The 25,979-nt window shown below is 37.8% G+C and overlaps 1 protein-coding gene across 3 annotated transcripts in view; it reads left to right on the plus strand.

Annotated features, from left to right (window-relative positions):
- Positions 1–25,979, plus strand: part of SETD2 (SET domain containing 2, histone lysine methyltransferase) — a 126,977-nt gene that overhangs the window by 17,535 nt on the left and 83,463 nt on the right. For all 3 annotated transcript variants that reach the window (XR_008666857.1, XM_055343496.1, XM_055343495.1), the window contains exons 2-4: positions 15,908–15,923; positions 17,855–22,218; positions 25,741–25,872. Coding sequence is in view for 2 of the 3 variants with exons in the window: in XM_055343496.1 (XP_055199471.1) it covers positions 15,908–15,923; positions 17,855–22,218; positions 25,741–25,872 (4,512 nt within the window). In the remaining variant the exon portion in view is untranslated. The remainder of the gene's footprint in view (positions 1–15,907; positions 15,924–17,854; positions 22,219–25,740; positions 25,873–25,979) is intronic.

The raw sequence follows: 25,979 nt of genomic DNA on the forward strand, positions 1-25,979 counted from the left end.
AAATATCTACTGTTACTGAATTTTTGCTTTTTAAAAAAATTTTCTCAACCATGAGTCTTTTTTAATTAAATGATCCCTAAAGTAGAACTGTGTGTTGATGCTACTTATCAGAAGTTAATTTATAGAAAATATTTCCCATCATGGCATAGTTCACTGTCGTTACATATTTGTGATCTGTGTGTTTTTTATTACTGTTGGGGAGTGAAATTCTAAATAAAGTTTAAATCAGATGGGTAAATCCTGGATTGTTTCTGCTTGGGTAAATGGATTAATGCTCAGCCATAGCCAGATGAATGAGCTCTGATTGTGGGTAGATGCGTGATTGAATGGTAACCGGAATATATAAGTTTTGCCAGAACACTTCTAACCACCCACCTTCACTTGCTGCATGTGGACACATGGTCCCTTGAGGTTTACTTGTTTGGGGATTGGTTATCCTCCCTTGTATTGCAATTAAACATTAACTTTTTTATTATGAAAAATTTCAAATATTCATAAGGGAGAGAATATATAGTACAATGAATGCCCTCCCTGCCCAGTATACTCATCCAGCTTTAACAGTTACTAATACTTTGCCATTTTGGTTTTTATCTGTCTCCCATTTTTGTTATTGTTGTTATTGGAATACTTTGAAGCACTCCAGGTATTTTTTTTCATGCTTTTGTATAAGAGATAAAGCCTTTTTATTTTTATTTATTTTTAAAGATATTATTTATTTGAGAGAGAGAGAATGTGTGTGAATGAGCAGGAAGGAGGATAGGGAGAGAGTCTCTGAAGCAGACTCTGCTCTGAGTGTAGAGCCCTACCCAGGGCTCAGTCCTACAACCATGAGATAATGACCTGAGCTGAAACCAAGAGCTGGGTGCTTAACGGACTGAGCCACCCAGGCACCCTGAGATAAAGGCTTTTTAAAAAGTAACCACCTGGGCATCTGATTTCTCAGGGTCCTGGGATCAAGTTCTGAGTTGGGCTCCCTGCTCAGTGGGGAGCCTCCTTCTCCTTCTACCTCTGCCTCTGTCCTCACTGGTGCTTGCACTGTTTTGTGTTTGCTCTCCTTCTCTCTCTCAAATAAAATCTTAAAAAAAAAAAAGTAACCACAATAGCATTATCATGCCTAGTACAATTGGCAGTAATTCTTTAATGTTACTTAATTTCATTTTTTTTTTGAAGTTAGGATCTAAATAAGCATGTGATTACCAGATTTCAGATCTCTCAATAAGTAATAGTAGCCTGTTAACGTTTATTGGCTCTGTGCGTCCTTGTGGTATCCTTTAACATGTTTTTCTATTACCTGTATTTTTTAGAGACTGGTAGTTACATCAGACTCCCCACCCCAGCTTTTTATTGATTACCTATTGTATCACTTATTTTAGTGATGGCAAAATTAACCACTGGATTTTGGTATAGTCATCCTGATCCATGTGTTACAAAGTTCCCCATCAACCTTTCACCTACTGATTTTAGTTTCTGTTGATGATTGTTGAGTTTATTAGATCGAATTCTCCTACTGACTGTGCTAAAATACAGTTCATATGGAAAGATAGGAAAAATACGGAATTCTTTGTCAATTTTCAGGTAATGAGTGGGTATCTTATTGGTAATCTAATCTCCAAAGATGATCAATGGGGACTTATTTTTTTATGAGTTTATCTTTGTTGTAGTTTAGTACATTGCACTCATTTTTTGTTCTTATTGTTGCTCAGATTGCCTCATTGTTGTCCAGTGGAAGCCTTTTCAGATTGGCTTCTGTGATCTTTTGTATGATCCTGGTAATCTTTGATAACTTCCTTGGCCCCAGCTCATTTAACACTTTTTATCACAGCCTAGAGTCAGCCATTTCTTCTGTGAGTCTTGGTTCCTTTTAATGAAAATAGTATTTAGATACCATAATCTATATACTAGTCATGGTACTCATGGCTACTGGGTTGTCAATGCTTAGGCCTTTTCATTGGATAGTTAAGATATATGTATTTTTTAGAAAAAGAAAATCATACTGATTTTTCCAGTTCGTATTTAAGGGTTTTTTTTTTAAGATTTTATTTATTTATTTTATTTATTTATTAGAGAGACACACACATTCACAGAGGCAGAGACACAGGCAGAGGGAGAAGCAGGCTCCATGCAGGGAGCCCCAAGCAGGGCTTGATCCTTGGTCTTCAGGATCAGGCCCTGGCCTGAAGGCAGCGCTAAACTGCTGAACCACCTGGGCTGCCCTATTTAAGAGGGTTTTTTTTTTTATTTTATTTTTTATTTACGATAGTCATACAGAGAGAGCGAGAGAGGCAGAGACACAGGCAGAGGGAGAAGCAGGCTCCATGCACCGGGAGCCTGACGTGGGATTCGATCCCGGGTCTCCAGGATCGCGCCCTGGGCCAAAGGCAGGCGCCAAACCGCTGCGCCACCCAGGGATCCCTATTTAAGAGTTTTTATGTTGAAACTATATATATTTTTTTTTTTTTAGATTTTATTTATTCATGAGAGAGAGGCAGAGACACAGGCAGACAGAGAAGCAGGCTGCATGCAAGGAGCCTGATGTGGGACTTGAACCTGGGAATCCAGGATCACACCTTGAGCCAAAGGCAGGCGCTCAACTGCTGAGCCACCCAGGCGTCCCTGTGTTGAAACTTATATCGCTTTTATGTAGAAAATCTTAGTTCCTAATGACATTCATGGAATAACTTAATCTATTTATATGTGACAGTTTTGGTAATGATATCAGTATTATTATAGTAAGACCACCAACAGTTTAAGGTTTGTTCCCCCCCCCCCCTCAGGATATAGTTCAGTAAGGTATTTGTAGTCAAAATACTTTAGTTTAGTTTTTGTGTTTATGCCAATCATCAATTTGGTATAGTTTTTATAGTTTGAATTTCTAGAAATTATTATTTTTTTTTTTACTTTCTCATTTAAAAAAAAAGTTACTGGAATAAAAGAATGTTCGAAGAGGAATAACTTTGAGATGCCTGGGTGGCTCAGTGGTTGAGGGAAGAGGAATAACTTTTTTTTTTTTAAATTTTTATTTATTTATGATAGTCACAGAGAGAGAGGCAGAGGGAGAAGCAGGCTCCATGCACCAGGAGCCCGACATGGGATTCGATCCCAGGTCTCCAGGATCGCGCCCCGGGCCAAAGGCAGGCGCCAAACAGCTGCGCCACCCAGGGATCCCGAGGAATAACTTTTCATCCTTGATCTCCTCTCACCATTTCCTTTAATATATACTCATTATGTTTAATTTTGGTTGAGTCTTCTATTTTCCACTGTTTTGTGTCTTGCTGTTTCACTTATCAATATATTCTGGAGATCCTACCAGAGCAGTATACAGAGCTCCTCATCATTGCTTTATTATGCTGTATACTGCTTTATTGAATGGATGTACCAGAGTTATTCAGCCACTCTTTTGATGAACATTTAGGCTAGTTCCAATCTTTTGCTATCACGTGGATAACCTTTGCATTTTATTTTAACCTTCATTTTTCCATGCACGAAATGGTGAGGGGTGGTGTGTTCAGTGCATTGTAATTCACAGTTATCTTATATTATCATTGGCTCTGCCTTGTAAGAATAAGTGTTTCAGGGTTGGTTTGTTTTGAGGCATGGTTATCTTTATCATACTTGTCCTTTTATTAGTTGACTTGAAACCTTTCTCTTTCACACCTCAAACATTAATTTGCTATTTTTGGAAAATGCTTAATAACTAGAAAGTAAATGATGGCTATTTTATTGTGTTTTAGCTGTTGCTCCTGAAGAAAACTGAATTTTTCTTTCTCTTTCTCTCTCTCTTTTTAAACTGAGTTTCATTCCTTTTCTGTGTGTTTTGATTTGGGTCTGGAGGTGATTTATTCTAGGAACATTCTGAGTTGCTGTGTTCATTGTGTTACCAAAATTTAAATGCAGCCCATGTAGATTTTTTTAAATATTTATAACAGAAAAAAACTTGCTTGTGAAACATGAAAGAATGAAATTATTTTCAGAAGCATTTTTAATATTAACACCAAAGAAAGCAGGTATTTATGAAAGAGAAAGATTCTGAATTATTATCTTTGCGTATAAAAAAAGAATCGTCTTCTATCTCGTGTGTAGGTTTAATCACATCACGTGTTTTACTTTCATTGTTTTAATTTTGAAGGTGAGTTTTAAAGAGCTAATTTGCATTAGAGTCTATAATAACCACATGAAGGAAGTGACCACCATCTATTTTCATGTTTCTGTTTAATGTGGTTAAGAGTAGGACTAGAAGGCTGGTTGGCATAAGTATTCAGTCTGGTAAAATACAGGGTAGGTGCAGCTTTTAAACACTCACTACTTTATATCCTACAATCTATCTATAGCAAGCCTCCCTCAGATTCAGTATTCCTCATTGATTTCAGTAGAGTATTTCCTCATAGAAGAGTCTACTCTGAAGTTGTGGAAGTGAGGGAGACCAAAAAACCTAGTGATTTCTTGCATACAGTTTAGGAGTTTCTTTAGATACGCAGTGGACTAGATTTCTTGCATACAGACTAGGAGTTTCTTGAGACACATGACCATCAGGACTGTTACTCTTTATTTCATTATACAGCCCCTTCTGTTGCTAAGCAGATAATTTACTAGTACACTGAGTCAAAATATGTTTCTCTGGAACTTTTTTGCCCTTTGCTCCTAGTTCTGTGTAATAGCTAATAACTATTTGATTTAAAGAGCAAGGGTTCTGCAATCAAAAAGCCTGGATACTTGGCTCTGTGACTTTGTTAGCAATGATGTGAGGTTTCTTCATTTACAAAATGGGAATACAAATAGTATACCCTTTATAGGTTTGAGGATTGCAGAAGGACTAGTTGTATGTAAAGCATTTATTCTAGTGACCCACAAATAGAAAATATTCTGGTAACTGCTTATAGTGGGGATGGTAGTCTAGTAATGGGGGCTATACGACAGTAGTACAATGTGACCAGCTCACTAAGAACTTATCCTCAATTCCTTCTGTGGTGATTCATCAGCTGGTACTAAAATTGGATTTCAGCATTAACACATTTCTGTCTTTTGAAGGTTATTTGTTTATGGGGATCCCCCTCCCACATCTACCTAATGAGGAAAATAAAACAGATAACTTAAGAGACTTAACTTACAATAGTGAATAAAAGAAAAAAAATAGTGAATAAAAGTAGTGAAACTCATTTGTATATAACAGGTCCTAAAATGTTCAAATTAGATCACCACATACTTTTGGAAAAAGCAGATTGCTTGAAGAGGAGAACGTAATTCACTTCATGTAGGTGTTCTTGCAAACCAGGTTAGAAGACAAATTTAGCCATTTCAGGTAAATATACAATTGTTAACATTTGGAATGATATTCTTACCTTTCCTCACTGACTGTGGAACTCTGCAGGGATACATTTGAGATCATCTGTGTTTGTTTACAAAGTGATTGCTTGTTTAAAGAAAATAACTTCTTAGTTTTACTCACTATCATATGTAGATACTATGTTAAAATAAGGTTTCAACTCTTGGGGCCTGAGAATGGTTGATGGATGTAACGTTGGGGGAGAGAGCTGTTATTTTGATGTGTGTATATGTATATACACTATATATACATATATATATGTATGTATGTGTATATATACATATATAAGATAGTGTTTGGATCAAATTATTTCCTGTGAGAATATTCTTGCCTGAAATTTAATAACATTTCATTAATTTTTTTCTAGATTTAATCTGTATGAGCCTCTATTAAGAGCTTTCTGTATATTTTAGATACTATGCTAGTTGAAGATGTGGACTTAAAGCAAATGAGTAACAGTGCTTCTGTTTATCAGGTCCATTGGCACTGGTTCAGGTTAGCGAATTCATTCAAAGTGCTTTGCCTAAAGTTTCCAGGCCTTTCATAAAAAGCGGGGTGGTATTCATGGCTTCATTGTCTACATAAATCACATATATTTCTCATGGATGTTTTAATCCACTTGTCCTCCTGGGTCCTATGTTTTGGATGAGAAAGTATGGCAGATGTTATAAATTAATTTATGGTCATTCTGAGTGGCTTTTTTTTTTTTTTCTCAAGTCACTTTTTAGGTGTGTCTTTTTCTTTGAGAATTGCTTGAAATGAGAAAGTTAAAACATGGTACTATTATTAAGGATTTTTTAAATTCAAAAAGTGATGAGAATTTATGCTAGGAATGGAAATGGTAAAGCCAGGGGAGATTATACAATAAGGGCTAAATGTTGCCTTTGTCTCTTTGTACTGAAACCCTAGCTGGGAGGCTGAAACAGTAAATAGAAGGTCAAGGTTGTAAGTGATTGTCAGTCTGGAAAGTACATGGTTTAGGGGTTGAGTTTAGTAGTAGTTCCTGGAATGGTAAGGAAAGGGATAGGAAAAGACAATATGGTACTGAGTGCATACTAGGTAATTGCCAAATAAATGAAAGACCAAAGTAGCTGAGGAGATTAAGATGGGTTTAGGGGGGATGATATGTGTGTATGGAGGAGGCTGGGAGAGAGGGAGGAGGATGGTAGAATGAAGAGCAGTATGGGGACGCCTGGGTGGCTCAGCGGTTGAGCTTCTGCCTTCGGCCCAGGGCATGATCCCGGGTTCTAGGATTGGGTCCCACATTGAGGTTGTTGTGGGGAGCCTGCTTCTCCCTCTGCCTATACCTCTGCCTTTCTCTCTGTGTGTTTCTCATGAATAAATAAATAAATCTTTTTTAAAAAAGCAGTATGAAAAATGACTTGAGGTTGAGACTGATCTATGTTTGAATTTGGAGACCCATCTTAACCATTGAAATTCTTCTGGGGAGTAGCGTAAAGCAAGTTTATCTAGATAGGAAAGTGGGAATGATGGTGTCAGACATTTACTGAGTACTTACTTCCCTTTGTTCTGAGTAGTGTTTTTGGCATTTTTTTGTAAAGGATTTTATTTATTCATAAGATAAAAAGGCAGAGACATAGGCAGAGGGAGAAGCAGACTCCCTGCGGGACTTGATCCCAGGAATCTGGGATCACAACCTGATCCAAAGGCAGATAGATGCACAACCTCTGAGCCAGCTAGGTGTCCCTGTTTTTGGCACTTAAATGCCGCTGGCAGCAAGATAAAACAAACTCGTGCTCAAAAGGAGCTTGTTTCTAGTGAAAGGAAATAGGCACTACATTATAAAAAAAGATTAAGAAGAAAAAGGAAAGTAAAAAAATCCCATATTGATAATACTAGGAATAAACTAAGGACTAAAATGCGATAGAGTGATGGGAGAATCTTGGAGATAACATTTGAGCTGTCATCCTGTTACTGAGAAGGAGCAATCTGTTGAAGATCTAGAGGAAATGGTATTCTAAGAAGACACCTTCAGGTGAAAACGTCAGAAATTAGTTTGGAATGTTTGAGGTACAGAAAGAGGGCTTATGTGGGCTAGAACCTAGGGAATGAGGAAGGACTGTGAAAAGAGGTTAGAGAGAGAGAGAGTAGGCAGGCATGTGCCATGATCTGATTTATGGTTTTGAAAGATCATCTGGCTGTTCAGTAAATTTATAATGTGTATAATGATCATTATAATTGGTGTATACACATGTATGTAATCATCATTAGCTCCATTTTGACCATGTTATATTTGAGATATATAGCAGATATTCAAGTAGAGATGTCCATTTGTCCATTGAGTACTGGGTAAGTATGTACATAGTGGTTGGATTTGGAGATGGGGGAGTTACCAGTATAGATGATACTGAAAGCCATGAATCTGAATGAGATAAGGGAAGAGGGAAAAGATAAGATGGAGAAGAGGAGAGCCAAGCAGGGATCAGATTTTGGGGTATTCCAACTTGAAGACATCCAGTAGAATAGAAAGAGCAATAAGATTAAGGAGGGAATAGCCAGTAAGGGTAGGAGGAAAACAGAATGTGGTCCCTGGAATGAAATTGACCATTGGCTTTTAAGATATTGGTCCCTAGTGGGACGCCTGGGTGGCTCAGTGGTTGAGCATCTGCCTTTGGCTCAGGTCGTGATCCTGGGGTCTTGGAGTGGAGTCCCACCCACATCAGGCTTCCTGTGGGAAGGGAGGGTTCTCCTCCCTCTGCCTGTGTCTCTGCCTCTCTGTGTCTTTCATGAATGAATAAATAACATCTTAAAGAATATGTTAGTCCCTAATAACAGCCCACCTCCACTCCGGCCTTTTTTTTTTTTTTTTTTTTTTAAGATAAAGTATCTTTAAAGTTGTTTGAGAATGAAGAAAAAGAGAAACAGACACTGATAATAGAGGAAAGGAAAGAAATAGGAAATGGAAGTCTATGAGAAGGCAAGAGGATAGGGCACTGAGTAAAGTGATGGGATCAATTGAGATTGGTCAGGGTGATGATAGTATTAAAGATTATGGGTAGGAAGATTTGTGAAACAGGCATCTCGGAGAGTAAGAAAGGGAATTGAGTGGCACAAGTCATAGAGTGAGTGAGTAGTAGAGACATGGCAGGATTTCAATGTAGAAATCATCGAAGTTTGATCTTTTTGTTGTGTTATATTGCCATCCTAATAAAATTATAAATGCTAAAGGTGTGCTTTCATGGACAGTCAGGAAAGTAGGATGAGGTTGAACCAAAAAAAAAAATTAAAAAGAAAGACCCTCATTAGCTTTCTCATTTATGGCAATTATTACTTATTACCTTGTATTGTGGTTATTTGGTATACCTCTGTGCCATCTTACCTCAAGCAAAGGGAGAAATTCAGTGAACTTGACATCTTGCCCAAATAGAGTTAATACTGCTTCAGAAGGGTAGAACCTTAAATAATTGTTGAACAAATAGTCTTGTGATTGATACAAGTTCTGATATATGTTATTAATACTGTTGCCTTTCTAAAATAAGTCATTGGGCAATCCGTAAATGTGGTTGTAAGCTGTTGAAAAACGTGATGTGGTCTCCACTTTTGCCGTAAGTTTACCTAACTCATGGTAGTTAGCTAGGATACCTATTTCCTACAAAAACCTTGACCTTCAGAAGGATTAACAGAGTTTGTTGAGAAGTTTGCAAATGTGTATGATCTTGGGTCAAGCTGTGAACTAAGTAGATCTGATCTTTTGTAATAAAAGTTTTACTTAAGAAGGCTTTCTCCCTGACGTGCCACTTTTCTGTATCATTGAATATCAGAGGCATTTAAGGTTTTACTTGTATGATATTATAAGTGCCTAAAAGTGTAAATGTCAAAACATGCATGACTTCTGGCTTCTTCATTCAGTGCATTCATTCTGACTTCTTTTTCCAAGACAGATGTTTTTGTTTGTACTTGTTGGGGAGCAGGTCACAGATTTAGCAACCTAAAATGGAAACAAATGGGGGGGAGTGTAGCTAAAGCTATGAAATTCCATTTCTTTCCTAATAGTGGAGATAATCACTTAAGTATTTGAGAAGGGCTCTCTGCCAGTATTTCTTCGTGACCTTTCCTTGGGACTGAGTACACACAGCAAGTTACCTTTCTTCCAGAGAGTTCAGAGTACAACTTGAGTATACCTCTTGGTGAGGATATGTTACAAGCAATGTTGGGAAATACTCTTCAGGTTGTCATTGGTGGCTTCCTTCCTTTGTTACCAACAGTTCTCTTATCTTTTGAGTTTTCAGCTCTTCACAATACCCTGCATCTACAATTTCAGTCTAGGGTCTAGTTTTTATGTAGCTTATTCTCATCACTGCCTTCCAGAATATGAATTTGAAAAATTGGAGGTAGTGTTTCTCTGGCTGAGGCTCTGTGACTCTCTAAGAGTCCACATAGCCTTTTTCTGAACAATTTCTTAAGGGATGGAGATTTTGTAAGGGTATTTAAAAGTTTTTCCATATTTGATTAGCTTTGAAATAATTTCAGACTTACAGAATGATCAAAAATAATAGAGGTTTCCTATATATTGCCTTCACCCCATGTGAACATTTTACCATTTATCATTTTTTTCTACACACATACATACACAAATTACATTTTTTCTGAAATGTTTGTTAGAATTATGCCTTTTTACTCCCATATCGTCCAATGTGTATTTTCTAAAAACAAAGGCATTCTCTTATTTTTTTTTTTTTAAGATTTTATTTATTTATTTATTCATGACAGACACAGAGAGTGAGAGGCAGAGATACAGGCAGAGGGAGAAGCAGGCTCCATGCAGGGAGCCCGATGTGTAACTCGATCCTGGATCTCCAGGATCAGACCCTGGACTGCAGACGGCCCTAAACCGCAAGGCCACTGGGGCTGCCCAAAGGCATTCTCTTATAATCATTGTGCACTTATCAATTTTGAGAATTTAACATCGACATAATACTGTTTTCTAACTCACACACCTTAAAAATTATTTTGACCAGTTTGAAGTTTTAAAATGTATTTCACTTGAAAACTGCCTTTTTCAGTGGTAATTTTCAAGTAAAATAAATTTTAGTATACTAATTTTAGATTGTCAGTATTCTTCAATTGAGAACTATCCTTTGATATCTGACAATTTTTGGTCTCTTTGAAAAAGGCCCATATATCACTCAGATGTGAGGAACACTGACTTTGAGCATTTGAGGAGTGTGAGTTTTAATAAGAAATCTTTATAAAGATTCATTCCCACTTCATCTTTAAAGTCTTATTAAAATCAAGATAGAGTAATAATTGCTGTTTCTGATTTGTGGTTCAGGAAATTAAGTGAACTTGTAGGCCTAGAATGAGAACTTCTAGGACATTATTTTTAGCTTTACATCTAGAACAGGAATTCTATCTCATTTGAAGTAGGTTCTCATCCAGATTCTTCTTAAACATTTTTGGTGACAAGGAAACTTCAGTGCCCTATACAATGTCTTATTCCAGTTGCAGATGCCTCACATATGATTTTTACATATCAGAAAGACCAACCACTCAGATGATTGGCAAAGGACCTGAAAAAGCACTTCCCAGCAAAAAGAAAATAGCAATGACTTACAAACATGAAAAGCTATTCTACATAAAAAACATGTAGAGGGATCCCTGGGTGGCTCAGCAGTTTAGCGCCTGCCTTTGGCCCAGGGCATGATCCTGGGAGTCCTGGGATCGAGTCCCATGTTGGACTCCCTGCATGGAGCCTGCTTCTCCCTCTGCCTGTGTCTCTGCCCCCCCCTTCTCTTTCTCTCATGAATAAATAAATAAATCTTTAAAAAAAAAAAAGTAGAACTAAAAAATGAAGTTACCCATGTATATACTGATATATAATGGTACCCAGGCTTTAAATGGAGAAAAACAAGGTATAGAATTTCTCTTCTAGAAATTCTGGAAAGATATAAAGAACTTAATAGTTGTTGTCATTAGAGAAAGAGATCTAATTTGAGTTGTTTATCTCTTATATGATGAATTTTCCCCAGGTACATATATTTTTCAAATAAAGAAAATGAATTTAAAATGTTCAAACTGGGATGCCTAGATGGCTCAGCAGTAGCATATCTGCCTTCAGCTTGGGTCGTGATCCCCGGGTCCTGGGATCGAGTCCCACATCAGGCACCCCACAGGGAGGCTGCTTCTCCCTCTGCCTATATCTCTGCCTCTCTTTTCTTTTTTTTTTAATTAATTAATTAATTTATTTATGATAGTCACAGAGAGAGAGAGAGAGAGGCAGAGACACAGGCAGAGGGAGAAGCAGGCTCCATGCACCAGGAGCCCGACGTGGGACTCGATCCCGGGTCTCCAGGATCGCGCCCTGGGCCAAAGGCAGGCGCCAAACCGCTGCGCCACCCAGGGATCCCTTCTCTTTTCTTTTCTTTTCTTTTCTTTTCTTTTCTTTTCTTTTCTTTTCTTTTCTTTTCTTTTCTTTTCTTTTCTTTTCTTTTCTTTTTTCTTTTCTTCTTTCTTTTTCTTTTTTTCTTTTTTTTTAAGATTTTATTTATTCATGAGAGACACAGAGAGGCAGACACAGGCAGAGAGAGAAGCAGGCTCCATGCAGGGACCCCGATGCTGGACTCGATCCGGGCACCCCAGGATCATGCCCTGGGCCAAAGGCAGACACTCAACCACTGAGCCACCCAGGCATCCCTCTCTCTCTGTCTTTCATGAATAAATAATCTATTTAAAAATGTTCAAACTTAAAATGAGCTAAAATCTCTCATTCCATACTTCTGTTGGTCACAGATTCAACTTCAGGAATTGTGCAGAATAAGAATATTTTATCTTCTAAGTTTTCTTATATTTTAAAATAAATCGCTATGGCCTTGTAAGTGGTCTTTCTTCCAGTGTAAATAACTGTACCATTTCTTGTATGACATGGTATCCAGAATAGATTCCCTTACTGTCCAGCTATTTATATTTATGAATATTTTTGATATGGCCAAATCTCTCTTATCCTAGGCTTCCTTGTGGAAGCTTTAGTTTTTGTGTGTCCTAACCAGAGATACTGGATAGTTAATTGGTTGAATTTAATAGTCATGTCATTCTTTGGTTCTTTGAACTTGCTATGACTAAATTTCTTAATTAAGTCGTTTTCTACATGTGCCCTGTGAACTATTCGAGATTTGTCACTATGCTGACATAGATTAATCAACATTCTTTAAATATAGTTCTTCAGCAGTCTGCAGATACTTATTCTGTACATTTTTGACAACTGGCTTCAGTCTTCTGTTTTTCCTTCTGTAGTAGCTTTTCAAAAGAAGAAATAAGGCCATTCTAGTGTGATCTTATGCTAGAGAGTAAAACGGCTGTTTTCTCATGCTTCAGTATTTTTCATGGTAAGGATACTGGGGACTCTGTACTCCTAGCTGTATTCCATACCCTTGTTCCGTCAACCTTCCTTGAATATTATTTTCTGCTATTTACCAAAACAAGTGTTCTTTAATTGAAAAACACTTGTGGCTGATTCTTGCTATGAATTGTGGCCTCACGATTTTGTTTCTTCAAAAAGGTCTTGTCCTCTTACTGCAGCAGCAGTCTGCTTCCATGGCCATAGCTGGGTGTTGTCGTTTCCTGGAAATGTACCCCAATTCTGGTACTCTGACCATAATTCAGATTCTTTCACCTTACCCTTCTCCCTCTCTTTCTGGTTTCCAGTAGATTTATTCTTCGAAGCTTCTAGTATCTTGCCCCTACCCTATTCTTTCAGTTTATCAGCTTCTTTCAGATTTCACTCTCTTCTCTGTTATCTGTGGATTACTAGTTCAGTCATTTACGTATTCTTGAGAATGCTTTCAGTTCTCCTTGCCTTCTACCCCTTTTGTTACCCCTTTTGTCCCATCCAACTTGTGGGAGTAACTCACCAGTTGTTAACTTCATTTGCTTCCAGATAGTTTAATTAATGCTGCCAGCAAAAGTAGAATAACTGTGCTGACAAGCTCTATTATAAATTAGTAATGTCCAACTTTGGGCAGCAACATTGAGGATTATAGTCTGCTTCCATTTCTGTTCCTTACACTTGAATTTTAAGTATTTTACCCTGAATTTTGTATTTGTAAGTATTTTACCCTGAATTTACACTTGAATTTTAAGTACTTTACCCTGAACTTAAAAAGAAATTTTAAGTATTTCTCTCAACTTTCAAATGAGGATGTGAGAGAGAAAGAGAAACTAAAAGGATATGCTTTCCTTATTTTGAAACTTAACTGTCTTCACTCCTCTATATTCCCTTTTTTCAAGATCATTCTCTTCAATCTGTTACAGTGATTCCATATTTTTTTGTGATCTAAACACCTTGTTTGCTTACCTGTTCTATTTATGATGAGAAAGGAAAGCAAGATACAGAATGGTTTGTATAATATGATTGCTATACTTAAAAAGGAAGATTTTTGTTTATCCCTGTCCTCTGTATCACTGCCATGTACACAGAAGTATTAGAAGACTTCTTAGACCAAGGTGTTAACAACAGTTGTCTCTGGATATTGGATTGTGGACTTTTCCTTTTGCTTGTGTGTAATTTTGTCTGTCTGTCTTTCTTTTTCTTTCTTCCTTTTCTTTCTTTCTTTCTTTCTTTCTTTCTTTCTTTCTTTCTTTCTTTCTTTCTTTCTTTCTTTCTTTCTTTCTTTTCTTTCTTTCTTTCTTAAGATTTAATTATTCATGAGAGAGACAGAGAGAGAGGCAGAGACACAGGCAAAGGGAGAAGCAGGATCCATGCAGGGAGCCTGATGTGGGACTCGATCCTGGGACCCCAGGATCACACCCTGAGCCGAAGAAAGACACTTTAACCCCTGAGCCACCCAGGAATCCCTCGTCTTTTTCTCTATTAACATGACATGCTTTTACTATGAGAAAATTTTATATTGTCCCCCATATTTTCTGTATGGGCATATATTATAAACATTTTGTTATGTTTTGGGAAATGTCTTGCCATCTCTCTCAAGCAGTTCTCTGATTTCTGAAATGGAGCATTATTTCCTCCCCACCTCTATAATGTTTCATCAGCTTTTTAATAATGTGATGACTTTCATTATAGTTTGTCAGGATTATCCTCTTCATTTGCTGTCTGAAGTAGAGATGCTGAGGCTTAGGAAAGAGTTCTGGTGACCTCAGTATTTCCAGCACTTCATGTGTATGGATACCATGTAGACGAGTATGAACATTCTTAAATGTCTACTGAAAAGGAGAGTACAAATAAATGTGAATGACATTCCAAATGCTTGGATGTGTCCAAGTACCTTTTATGTTCTTGAAAAAAATTCCTTGTGGTACTAATTTAAGTCAAATCTAGTATGTTATAGGTTGTAAGATACAGCTGTCTTATGAACCACTAAGAAAGGAAAAAATGCTGCCAATCAAACTATGATGTTATTGATAGTGTGATGCAGAGATGTTGTATTTGGGGAAAATGTACATCATAGAATTAATGAAATACAGTTGTTCTAAGATTGCATTTGTGAAGATTTTAGTGGTTTGGGGGTAGAATAGTGTTTAATCTTGACCCTGATTCAGATCTCATCCATGTATTGGCAACTTTTTTCTCCTTCATCACTTGGTTTTTGTATGGCTACATAAACACTGGTGAATGGACTGAATTATGATGGAATCAGGCCTATATTTTGAGACAGGGTTTTGTACATTCCTTTAAAGGAGCTTTTAAAACAAATTATTATATTCCAGTCTTGCCATACAGCCTATAGAGTGTTCTGCTTAAAATACTGATCTGGTTGTCATAACCTAAAGCCTTTTTGTCGCTTGCCTTTCCCCAGTATGCCTTGGTGCACTGGTGTACACCAGACTTTTGGCTTTTGATTCCTTAGTCTTAGGACACAAGTGTGGTTAGGATATAACTATGTGCTCAGAGAGCCAACAAGCTGTGATGTGGAGCAGAGTGTATACCTTGTAATCAGGAAAGGGACTATTGACACCACAAAGGATTGAAAACACCTAATGCATAAGATAAAATATATTTCTCATGAGAAACTGGCCTTTGGACCTGGCTGCTGCCCCCTACTTCACCTAATTATTGGCGTCTTTCTGTCCTACACTTTATAATGAGGTAATACTGAACTGTTTATAGTTTCCTTGCATATGTTGTTCTATGATTTAATCTCTGTGCCTTTGTGGAGAATCTCCCTCTGCCTTGGATCTCCCTACAGGTATATTCTTCAGAAACTACTCTTCTTTTAGGGAGGATTCATTTACTTTCCTGTCTTTCTACTAAACTGAGTTATCTCCCTCTTTGCTGTTACACTGTGCATATTTCTATCCTTGTATTTATTATGTTGGATTTACTTTTGTAACAAAATTATATTTTGTATTTACAGGATACTGTAAACTTCTTAAGGGTGGAGACTCTGCTTTATTCACCTTTTATTTCACAGTTTATGGTACTATCTTCAATAAATATTTGCTATACTAAATGTAATTGAAACTTGAAGAATAGACAGCTCATAATCGAATATTTTATCAGATAGGTTGTAGGCATCCTAGATTTTAATAAAAACAATTTTGATTTCAATTGGTTTTAAGTATTTATGATTTCTGTTTACTCTTTTGCATGCTTTCTTGGCTGGATGGCAATAGAGAAGAAGAAAATGAGGTAAGTATCACTTAACTAGTTTTTCAGTAATTATTGGACTAAAAACTCAAAATTATTGGGGTGGGTGGCTCAGTTGGTTAAGTGTCCAGCACTTGATTTTGGCTCAGGTCATGATCTCAGGGTTGTGAGTGAGGTTCAGCCCTGAGTCGGGCTTTAAGCTGGGCAAGAAGCCTGCTTAAGATTCTCTCTCTCCCTCTGTCCCTCCCCACTTTCATGTGTGTGTTCTCTCTCTGAAACAAAAAACAAAAACCTCACAATAACTCAAAATTTAACATCTTTTTTTTTCTTTTTTAAGATTTTGTTTTTTAAGTAATCTCTACACCTAGTGTGGGGCTCAGATTCAACAACCCTGAGACCAAGACTTGTACATTCCACTGACTGCCAGAAAGGCACTCCTAGCTATCATTTTGAATGTGAAATGAAGTAATAGCTTTTGCTGAATTTTTAGATCTATAGTAAATCATTCCAGTGAGGAATGTTTTATATTTCAAGGAAATGATTTTTAAACTTGGAGCTTCAAAAGCTTTAAGCAAGCTATAGGAAGCTGGCAGCTTTGGAGACAGCATTTTACTTGTTATGTATTGAGCTACCATGTAAGATTTCATTTGACAAGTGGATTCTGTTTCTTAAAAGCATTTGAAGACCACTGCTCTATGATAATACATGAGGAAACATTTACTTTCCCACTTGAATTGTTACTGTATGATGTTGAAAACTGATTTCAGATTTTACCATATTGAAGGGGAAAACTGTCCCTTAAATGGCCAGAATTGGTTAAAGAATATCAATTAGAAAAATGTTGCAGATAGCCAGTGTACCATCTTTAATTTAGGCTTGAGTGTTTTTGCTATAGATTTTTTTTTTAGATTTTTTTATTTATTCATGAGAGACATAGAGACAGAGACATAGGCAGAGAGCAGCAGGCTCCCTGCAGGAAGCCTGTTGTGGGACTCAATCCCGGTACTCCAGCATCATGCCCTGAGCTGAAGGCAGACACTCAACCGCTGAGTCACCTAGGCATCCCTCCTATAGATTTTTCTGATACTCTCTACCACCTAGATTATGCCTTTAACTTCTAAAGCCCACTATTTCCTTTGGTGGTTTGGCAAATAATGGAGGGGAAAGTCTTCTTAGATGTATACTTTGTAATTGTTGCTCATACAGTAGGATTGGACTATAAATCAGCATGCCTAAGTGTGTAGGGCCCAGGCAAAGACAGTGGGATGGTGTGCTAGGGCAGAGTAATTTACAGGAAGGCAAAAAGATCTGGTCTTCATTTGCTTACCTCATCTATAAAATGAGATGGGAGACTGCTCTATACCAGTGGTTTTCAAATCTGGAAAGTCCATTGAAATTGCCTCGTGTGCTTGCTTTCCAAAAAACCAAACAAAACATACTTTCTTGCCTTACCTTAGATCTGGTGAATTCTTTGGAGTTTTGTTGCAGATCTATATTTTACCAGTTACCTAAGTAATTCTGTATGATGCTGGGAGACCACTGGTTATAATGACTTCTGATGTTTCTTCTCAGATAGAACATAGTAACAAACTGTTTTCCTCACTGAGATGCTAGCCATTGCTCTTTTTACATGTCTTTTTTTGTGTTGTATCTTGAAGTATATAGGATTTTTTTTTATTCTTATTAAAAATTCTGCCTGAAAAGATAAAAAGATGAATTCTTTATATGAGACAAGAATATAAAAGTATGGGTAATTGTTGAAACTGGGGGGTGGTTACTTAGGGGTTTATTATACTATTCTTTATACTTTTGAGTATGAAATTTTCTATAACAAAGAAGTGCTTATCTAGCTTAGTGAAATTCATACCATCCTTTAAAAGAACTTTTCATTTTCCTGACATTTTAAACTATGATGCTAGTCATTTGAAAATAACTTTGTTATTGTAGTAACTTCTTGTTTTGTTCATTTATAGGCAAAGATTGAAAATGTGCAGAAAACAGGTTTCATCAAAGGACCAATGTTCAAAGGTGTTGCTTCTAGTCGATTTTTACCCAAAGGCACCAAGACAAAAGTTAACTTGGAGGAACAGGGACGACAGAAGGTGTCTTTCAGCTTCAGCCTTACAAAGAAAACTTTGCAGAACAGGTTTCTGACTGCACTTGGCAATGAAAAGCAAAATGATACTCCAAACTCCCCCGCTGGACCCCTTCAAGTAGACTTGACCCCTAAAATTAAAATGGACATTGGAGATACCTTATCTACTACAGAAGAATCTTCCCCACCAAAATCAAGGGTAGAATTGGGCAAAATTCATTTTAAGAAACATTTGCTTCATGTGACATCCAGACCACTGCTGACTACTGCCACAGCAGTGGCATCTCCATCACCTCCCGTAGTACCGTTACCAACAGTCATAGCAGAATCAACAACTGTAGACTCACCACCCTCATCTCCACCTCCACCACCTCCACCTCCCCAGGCCACAATACCCTCACCACCAGCACCAATAACAGAGCCAGTGGCCTTGCCACACGCATCAATCCCAGTTCTGATGACAGCACCAGTAGATGTAGCAGCTAGAGCACTGAAGGAACCACCCATTACAACTGTACCAGAATCTTCAGAAGTGGACACTAAGCAGGATGCTATATCTAATAGTTCAGAAGAACACATAACTCAAAATTTGAATGAGCAAGTAGATACTCCCTCACAAAAAGAAGATTCCCATATTGGGAAGGAAGAAGAAATTCCAGATAGTTCTAAGAGTAATCTGGGCTCTAAAAAAACAGGTTCTAAGAAGAAATCCTCACAATCTGAAGGCACCTTTCTTGCTTCAGAATCTGATGAAGATTCTGTACGGACTTCCTCAAGTCAAAGATCACATGATTTAAAATTTTCAACAGGCATTGAAAAGGAAAGAGATTCAAAAAAGAGCTTAGCACCTTTAAAAAGTGAGGATTTAGGGAAATCTTCACGATCTAAAACAGAGAGAGATGATAAATATTTTAGCTACTCAAAACTTGAAAGAGATACTCGGTATATATCATCTCGATGTAGATCAGAGAGAGAGCGAAGGCGGAGCAGATCTCGTTCTAGATCTGACAGAGGCTCCAGAACTAGTTTATCCTATTCCCGGTCGGAACGATCCCATTATTACGACTCTGATCGTCGCTACCATAGGAGTTCCCCTTATCGAGAGAGGGCACGCTATTCCCGGCCGTATACAGATAACAGAGCTCGAGAGAGTTCTGACTCAGAAGAGGAGTATAAGAAGACCTATTCAAGGCGTACCTCCTCTCATTCTTTCTCTTACAGAGACCTAAGGACATCATCATCCTATTCTAAATCTGATCGGGACTGCAAAACTGAGTCCTCTTACTTGGAGATGGAGAAGAGAGGAAAGTATTCTTCTAAACTAGAAAGAGAATCCAAAAGGACTTCAGAAAGTGAAGCAATGAAAAGATGTTGTACTCCCCCTAATGAACTGGGATTCCGACGGGGGTCGTCCTATTCCAAGCATGATAACAGTGCTTCCCGTTATAAATCTGCCCTTTCAAAATCTATATCCAAGTCTGATAAATTTAAAAATTCTTTCTGTTGTACAGAATTAAATGAGGAAATCAAACCGTCTCATTCTTTTAATTTACAGGCTCCTTGTTCAAAAGGTAGTGAATTAAGAATGATTAGTAAAATTCCTGAAAGAGAAAAGACTGGATCTCCATCTCCATCAAATCGATTAAATGATTCACCTACTTTTAAAAAGCTAGATGAATCCCTTATTTTTAAATCTGAATTTATAGGACATGATAGCCATGATAGTATTAAGGAATTAGACTCTTTATCTAAAGCGAAGAATGATCAATTAAGAAGTTATTGTCCCATAGAATTAAATATAAATGGATCTCCTGGGGCAGAATCTGATTTGGCAACATTTTGCACTTCTAAAACTGATACTGTTTTGATGTCTTCTGATGACAGTGTGACTGGATCGGAGGTATCCCCTTTGGTCAAAGCATGCATGCTTCCATCAAATGGATTTCAGAATATCAGTAGATGTAAAGAGAAAGACTTGGATGATACTTGCATGCTGCATAGTAAGTCAGAAAGCCCATTTAGAGAAGCAGAACCTCCGGTATCGCCACACCAAGATAAACTCATGTCTTTGCCAGTTATGACTATAGATTATTCCAAAACCGTAATTAAAGAACCAGTTGATATGACAGTTTCTTGCTGTAAAACCAAAGATTCAGATATATACTGTACTTCAAATGACAACCCTTCTTTGCATCATTCTGAAGCTGAAAAGATTGAGCCTTCAGTTATGAAGATTTCTTCAAATAGCTTTATGAATGTGCATTTGAAATCAAAAACAGTAATATGTGATAACAGAACCCTGACAGATCAGCACTCAAAATTTGCATGTGAAGAATATAAACAGAGTGTTGGTAGCACTAGTTCAGCTTCTGTTAATCATTTCGGTAATTTATATCAACCTATAGACAGTTCAGGCATTGCTTCATCTCTTCAGAGTCTTCCACCAGGAATAAAAGTGGACAGTTTGACTCTCCTGCGATGTGGAGAGAACACCTCTCCAGTTTTGGATGCTGTGCTGAAGAGTAAAAGTTCAGAGTTTTTAAAGCTTGCAGAGAAAGAAACAGTAGTAGAAGTAGGTAGCGGCCTTCCTGATTCAGGAAGGGGATTTGCTTCTTGGGAAAATAGGCATAATAATGGGTTATCTGGGAAAGGTGTGCAAGAGGTTCAAGAAGAAGGGAATTCCTTATTACCTGATAGAAGAGGAAGATCAGAAATCTCTTTAGATGAAGAAGGAGGAAGAGGACATGCACATACTTCTGATGATTCAGAAGTTGTATTTTCTTCTTGTGACTTGAATTTAACCATGGAAGACAGTGATGGTGTAACATATACCTTAAAATGTGACAGTAGTGGTCATGCCTCAGAGATTGTATCTACTGTCCATGAAGATTATTCCGGTTCTTCTGAAAGCTCAAGTGATGAAAGTGACTCTGAAGATACAGATTCTGATGATAGCAGTATTCCAAGAAACCGTCTTCAGTCTGTTGTGGTAGTGCCAAAGAATTCTACTTTGCCCATGGAAGAAACGAGTCCTTGTTCTTCTCGGAGCAGTCAGAGTTACAGACACTATTCTGACCACTGGGAAGATGAGAGATTGGAGTCAAGGAGACATTCATATGAGGAAAAATTTGAGAGTGTAGCAAGTAAACCCAGTTCTCAAACCGAGAAGTTCTTCCATCATAAAGGGACAGAGAAAAATCTGGAAGTTTCTTTCACACAGCCCAGCAGAAAACAAATAGATAACCACCTGTCTGAAATGGCTCATCCTCAGAGTGATGGGGTTGATAGTACAAGTCATACAGATGTGAAATCTGACTTTCTAGGTCATCCAAATTCTGAGGAAACCACAAAAGCCAAAATAGTTTCTAGGCAGCAAGAAGAGCTGCCAGTTTATTCTTCTGATGATTTTGAAGATGTCCCAAATAAGTCTCGGCAACAAATCACTTTCCCTAACAGGCCAGATAGTAGACTGGGAAAAACAGAGTTGAGTTTTTCTTCCTCTTGTGAGATCTCCCGGGTGGATGGTTTCCGCTCATCAGAAGAGCTCAGAAACCTAGGGTGGGAATTCTCTCAACAAGAAAAGCCTACTACCACATATCAGCAACCTGACAGCAGCTATGGAGCCTGCGGTGGACACAAGTATCAGCAAAGTGCAGAACATTATGGCGGGACACGGAATTACTGGCAAGGCAATGGCTACTGGGATCCAAGATCAGCAAGTAGACCTCCTGGAACTGGGGTTGTATATGATCGAATTCAAGGGCAGGTACCAGATTCCTTAACAGATGATCGTGAAGAGGAGGAGAATTGGGATCAACGTGGAGGATCTCATTTTTCAAGCCAGTCCAATAAATTTTTTCTATCCCTTCAGAAGGACAAGGGGTCAGTGCAAGCACCTGAAATAAGCAGCAATTCCATTAAGGACTCTTTATCTATGAACGAAAAGAAGGATCTTTCAAAAAACTTAGAAAAAAATGATATGAAAGATAGAGGGCCTCCTAAAAAAAGGAGACAGGAATTGGAGAGTGATTCTGAAAGTGATGGTGAACTTCAGGACAGAAAGAAAGTTCGAGTGGCGGTGGAGCAGGGGGAAACGGCAGTGCCCCTAGGTTCAGCACTGGTTGGGCCTTCTTGTGTCATGGAGGACTTCAGGGACCCACAGCGATGGAAAGAATGTGCCAAGCAAGGGAAGATGCCTTGTTACTTTGATCTGATTGAAGAAAATGTTTATTTAACAGAAAGGTAAGTTTGCCTAATACTTTTCCAACAAATTTTAACCTCTTTTTGTTAAGAAAATTAGCTTTCAACAGTTTGGAATATATGAAGTCAATAGTTCATATTAGTTTTGTGATAAGATATACATTAAAAAAAATCTAAAAAGTATTTACCTATTTAGATCATGCCATAGAGTCCTTCCCTCGGTATATCCTTCCCCCAGCCCCTCAGAAGGTTTTTTTGGGTGGGGGGAGTCTCATTACCTCTTTGGTTCTGAAAGTATGATGTAGGCCAGCCTTCTTTTTCTTTCTTTTTTTTTAATTTTTTTTAATTTTTATTTATTTATGATAGTCACAGAGAGAGAGAGAGAGAGGCAGAGACACAGGCAGAGGGAGAAGCAGGCTCCATGCACTGGGAGCCTGATGTGGGATTCGATCCTGAGTCTCCAGGATCGCGCCCTGGGCCAAAGGCAGGCGCCAAACCGCTGCGCCACCCAGGGAATCCCCCCTATTTTTCTTAAATTCCTTTTACATGTGAAACTGTGATTTAAAAAGAATGAAGCAAAATCCCAGCAAAATAGTCTGCTCTTAGAGAAGAAAAAAGTAGTTGTGCTGGATTTTTTTTTCTTTTCAAAAATGCTCAGAATTAAGTGTCTTTGAAAGGTACTTTATAAAGCTGGAACTAGATTAGAACACCGTTTTCTGTCTAGTTTTTAAATCTATGGCTAATAGATTAAATTTGGCAATAGCGTAGCCACTATTTTAGAAATAAATGGTAAAACAGTTTACTACAGTTTTCTAGCATGAAATAGGTATAAGGAGAATAGAAATAATGAAAACATATTCCTCCAGAGCAGAGCTCCACAGCCTGCTTTCCTTCACCTGTTCTTGGCAGTCTTCTCATTTTCCCAATATAAATATGTGTTGAATGTGCCTTTAAAAAAAAAAAATGTAGTATTCGAACCCTTTACCTTTTCCTTTTGGAAATTTCTCTGTTTAAGTATCTACCTAGCCATCATCCCTTTCAGTGTTAAAAAATTTTTTTTATAATGAAAATTTTTCACTGTGGTTAAGGTAAAGTTGAAGTTAGGTCACATGAGAAGTTTTTCATATTTAAACAAAAAACTTTTTTGGGGTGCTGGATGACTCAGTCTGTTGAGGGTCTGACTCTTGGTTTCAACTCAGGTCATGATCTCAGGGTTGTGAGATAGAGCCCTGTGTCAGGCTCTGCAGTGGGCATGGAGTCTGAGATTCCCTCTCCCTCTGCATGTGTGCATTCTTTCTTTCTCAAAAAACACATCTTTAAAATTAAAACCCTCTTTGTGATATAGAAAGCCTCTTACAGTTATATTCATTAGTATCTAGTAAATTAGGTTTAAATTTAAAATATTGCATATGTTAAGTAGTAGTTTTTAGGAATTGTGTGAGTACATTGATACAATCTCCAGAGTCTTTGTAAAAGACTAGAAGTAAAACTAATTAACCCCGTCCTCTGGGATTTACTCAGCAGTGAGATCCAGATACATATAAGACCATACATATAGATATGGTAGATGGGAACATTGGAGAGCCTTTTTGGAGTGGGGAGCATTTATATATATTCAACATTTTTAAAGTACCTATTGTTATATGCTGGGCAATTAGGAGCCACCAAGAAGACAAATAAATTATTGTAAAATAGTTTTGAGTACAGTGAGAAAAGAACAAAAATTCTTTTTGTTATGTCTGATGAAAATAGGGTTACCTAAATCTGTGCCCATTAGTCCTAATCTGGCCTTACGGAGCAATAAATAATAAAGCTGCTGATTTTTCCAAATTACAGTTCTTACATACTTAGAAATAGATAGATATTTGGTTTATCTTAGTTCCGTTTCTTCAGGCTAGGAATATTCATATGCTCATTAATGAATGGTACCTTGAATTGATCCAGATGAGTCATTCTTGTTACTCAAACTTAATTGAGGCTATCTGGAAACTCTTCAGGTACTTATAAACTGGGACTATAATAGAACATATGTTGAAGATGAAAGCAGATTAGTTAGAGTATTAAGATAGCCACATAGAGCCTCTGTGCTCTTCACTGTCTGGTAGTTGGGAAGTAAGTCAGACTGCCGTAATCTTAAGAAGGAGCTCTGGGATGCCTGGGTGGCTCAGTGGTTGAGCATCTGCCTTCAGCTCAGGGCGTGATCCCATGGTCTGGGGATTGAGTTCCACATCAGGCTCCCTGCGAGGAGCCTGCTTCTCCCTCTGCCTGTGTCTCAGTGTCTATTTCTCTGCGTTTCTTGTGAATAAATAAAATCTTTAAAAAAAAAATAAAAGATCTTTATTTTTCTTTTTGACAAGGGTTAGAAAGAGAGTTCAACGTTTCAACATAAAGGCCAGGAAATAATCACATTTTGATTTTTTTTAAATTTATTTATTCATGAGAGACACACACACACACAGAAGCAGAGACACAGGCAGTGAGAGAAGCAGGCTCCTCGCAGGGAGCCTGATGTGGAACTTGATCCACACTTAATGCAGGGAGCCCGACATGGGACTCGATCCTGGGTCTCCAGGGTCATACCCTGGGCTGAAGGCAGGTGCTAAACCGCTGAGCCACCCAGGGATCCCACATTTTGATTTTCCTTGCAAACTGTGGCATAGGTATTTATGAACCCATTCAGTTTTGAACAGTTTCCCTTTTTACCACCAAATCAGTCTGTGTTGAGAAAATTTAGCCCTCTGATATTCTCTGTAACACCTGGTTATCTGTAATGCAGTTCTGTAAATTATACTTTTTTTTTAATCGTTCAGTTTTTCTTTAAACAAGATTTTAGAAACACAGTGTTACTGAAAGATTCTCTGAAAGATTTACTGAGTTAAAAACTATTTTTTATGAGTGCCTATGTGGCTCAGTCTGTTAGGTGTCTGACTTGGTATCGGCTCAGGTCATAATCTCAGGGTTGTGAGATTGAGCCTCGCTTTGAGCTCTGTGCTAAGCGTGGCGCCTACTTAAGATTCTCTCTCCCTCTGCCCCTCCCCCCTTGTGTGTACATGTGTGCTCTCTCTGCTCTCTAAAAAAAAAAAAAATAAGTATATATATTTTTTATATATTTTCTTCCTCAACCATTTCTTCATCCAGGATGACTGATTCTTCACTTTAATCAGCTGTGTCACTTTTTGATTGTCATGAGTTTTCCTATTTTTTTCCTGAGCCAAATGTGACAATTACATTGTGACAATTACATCTTAGATTGCTCAGAATTTGTGGCTTAGCTGACCTGGACTAGGAAATATGAGGGCTGAGTCCAAAATGTTAAACTTGAATGTACCCTATCTTCCCTTTTGCCAGGGCTACAGGTTGCTTCTTATTCTTATTGTGCCATGATAAGTCTTAGTGTTTTCAGTCTCACAGATGCTAGTGAAGAGAGGTTTTCCTCCTTTTGAATATTTGACTTAACCAGAATCATTAAATGTGAAACTAATGAGATTTAGCACATATTTGATTGTGTATGTTGTATCATTGGCAGATTTCTTAAACCAATTCTTGTGAAATTTTACCTACTAGAAAGAAGAATAAATCCCATCGGGATATTAAGCGAATGCAGTGTGAGTGTACACCTCTTTCTAAAGATGAAAGAGCTCAAGGTGAAATAGCATGTGGGGAAGATTGTCTTAATCGTCTCCTCATGATTGAATGGTAAGTAAATTAAAATGCTCTCATTTTGGGATCCCTGGGTGGCGCAGCGGTTTGGCGCCTGCCTTTGGCTCAGGGCGCGATCCTGGAGACCCGGGATCGAATCCCAT

This window comes from Nyctereutes procyonoides, unplaced genomic scaffold, assembly GCF_905146905.1.
Source record: "Nyctereutes procyonoides isolate TBG_1078 unplaced genomic scaffold, NYPRO_anot_genome, whole genome shotgun sequence".
In the NCBI taxonomy this organism is placed as follows: domain Eukaryota; kingdom Metazoa; phylum Chordata; class Mammalia; order Carnivora; family Canidae; genus Nyctereutes; species Nyctereutes procyonoides.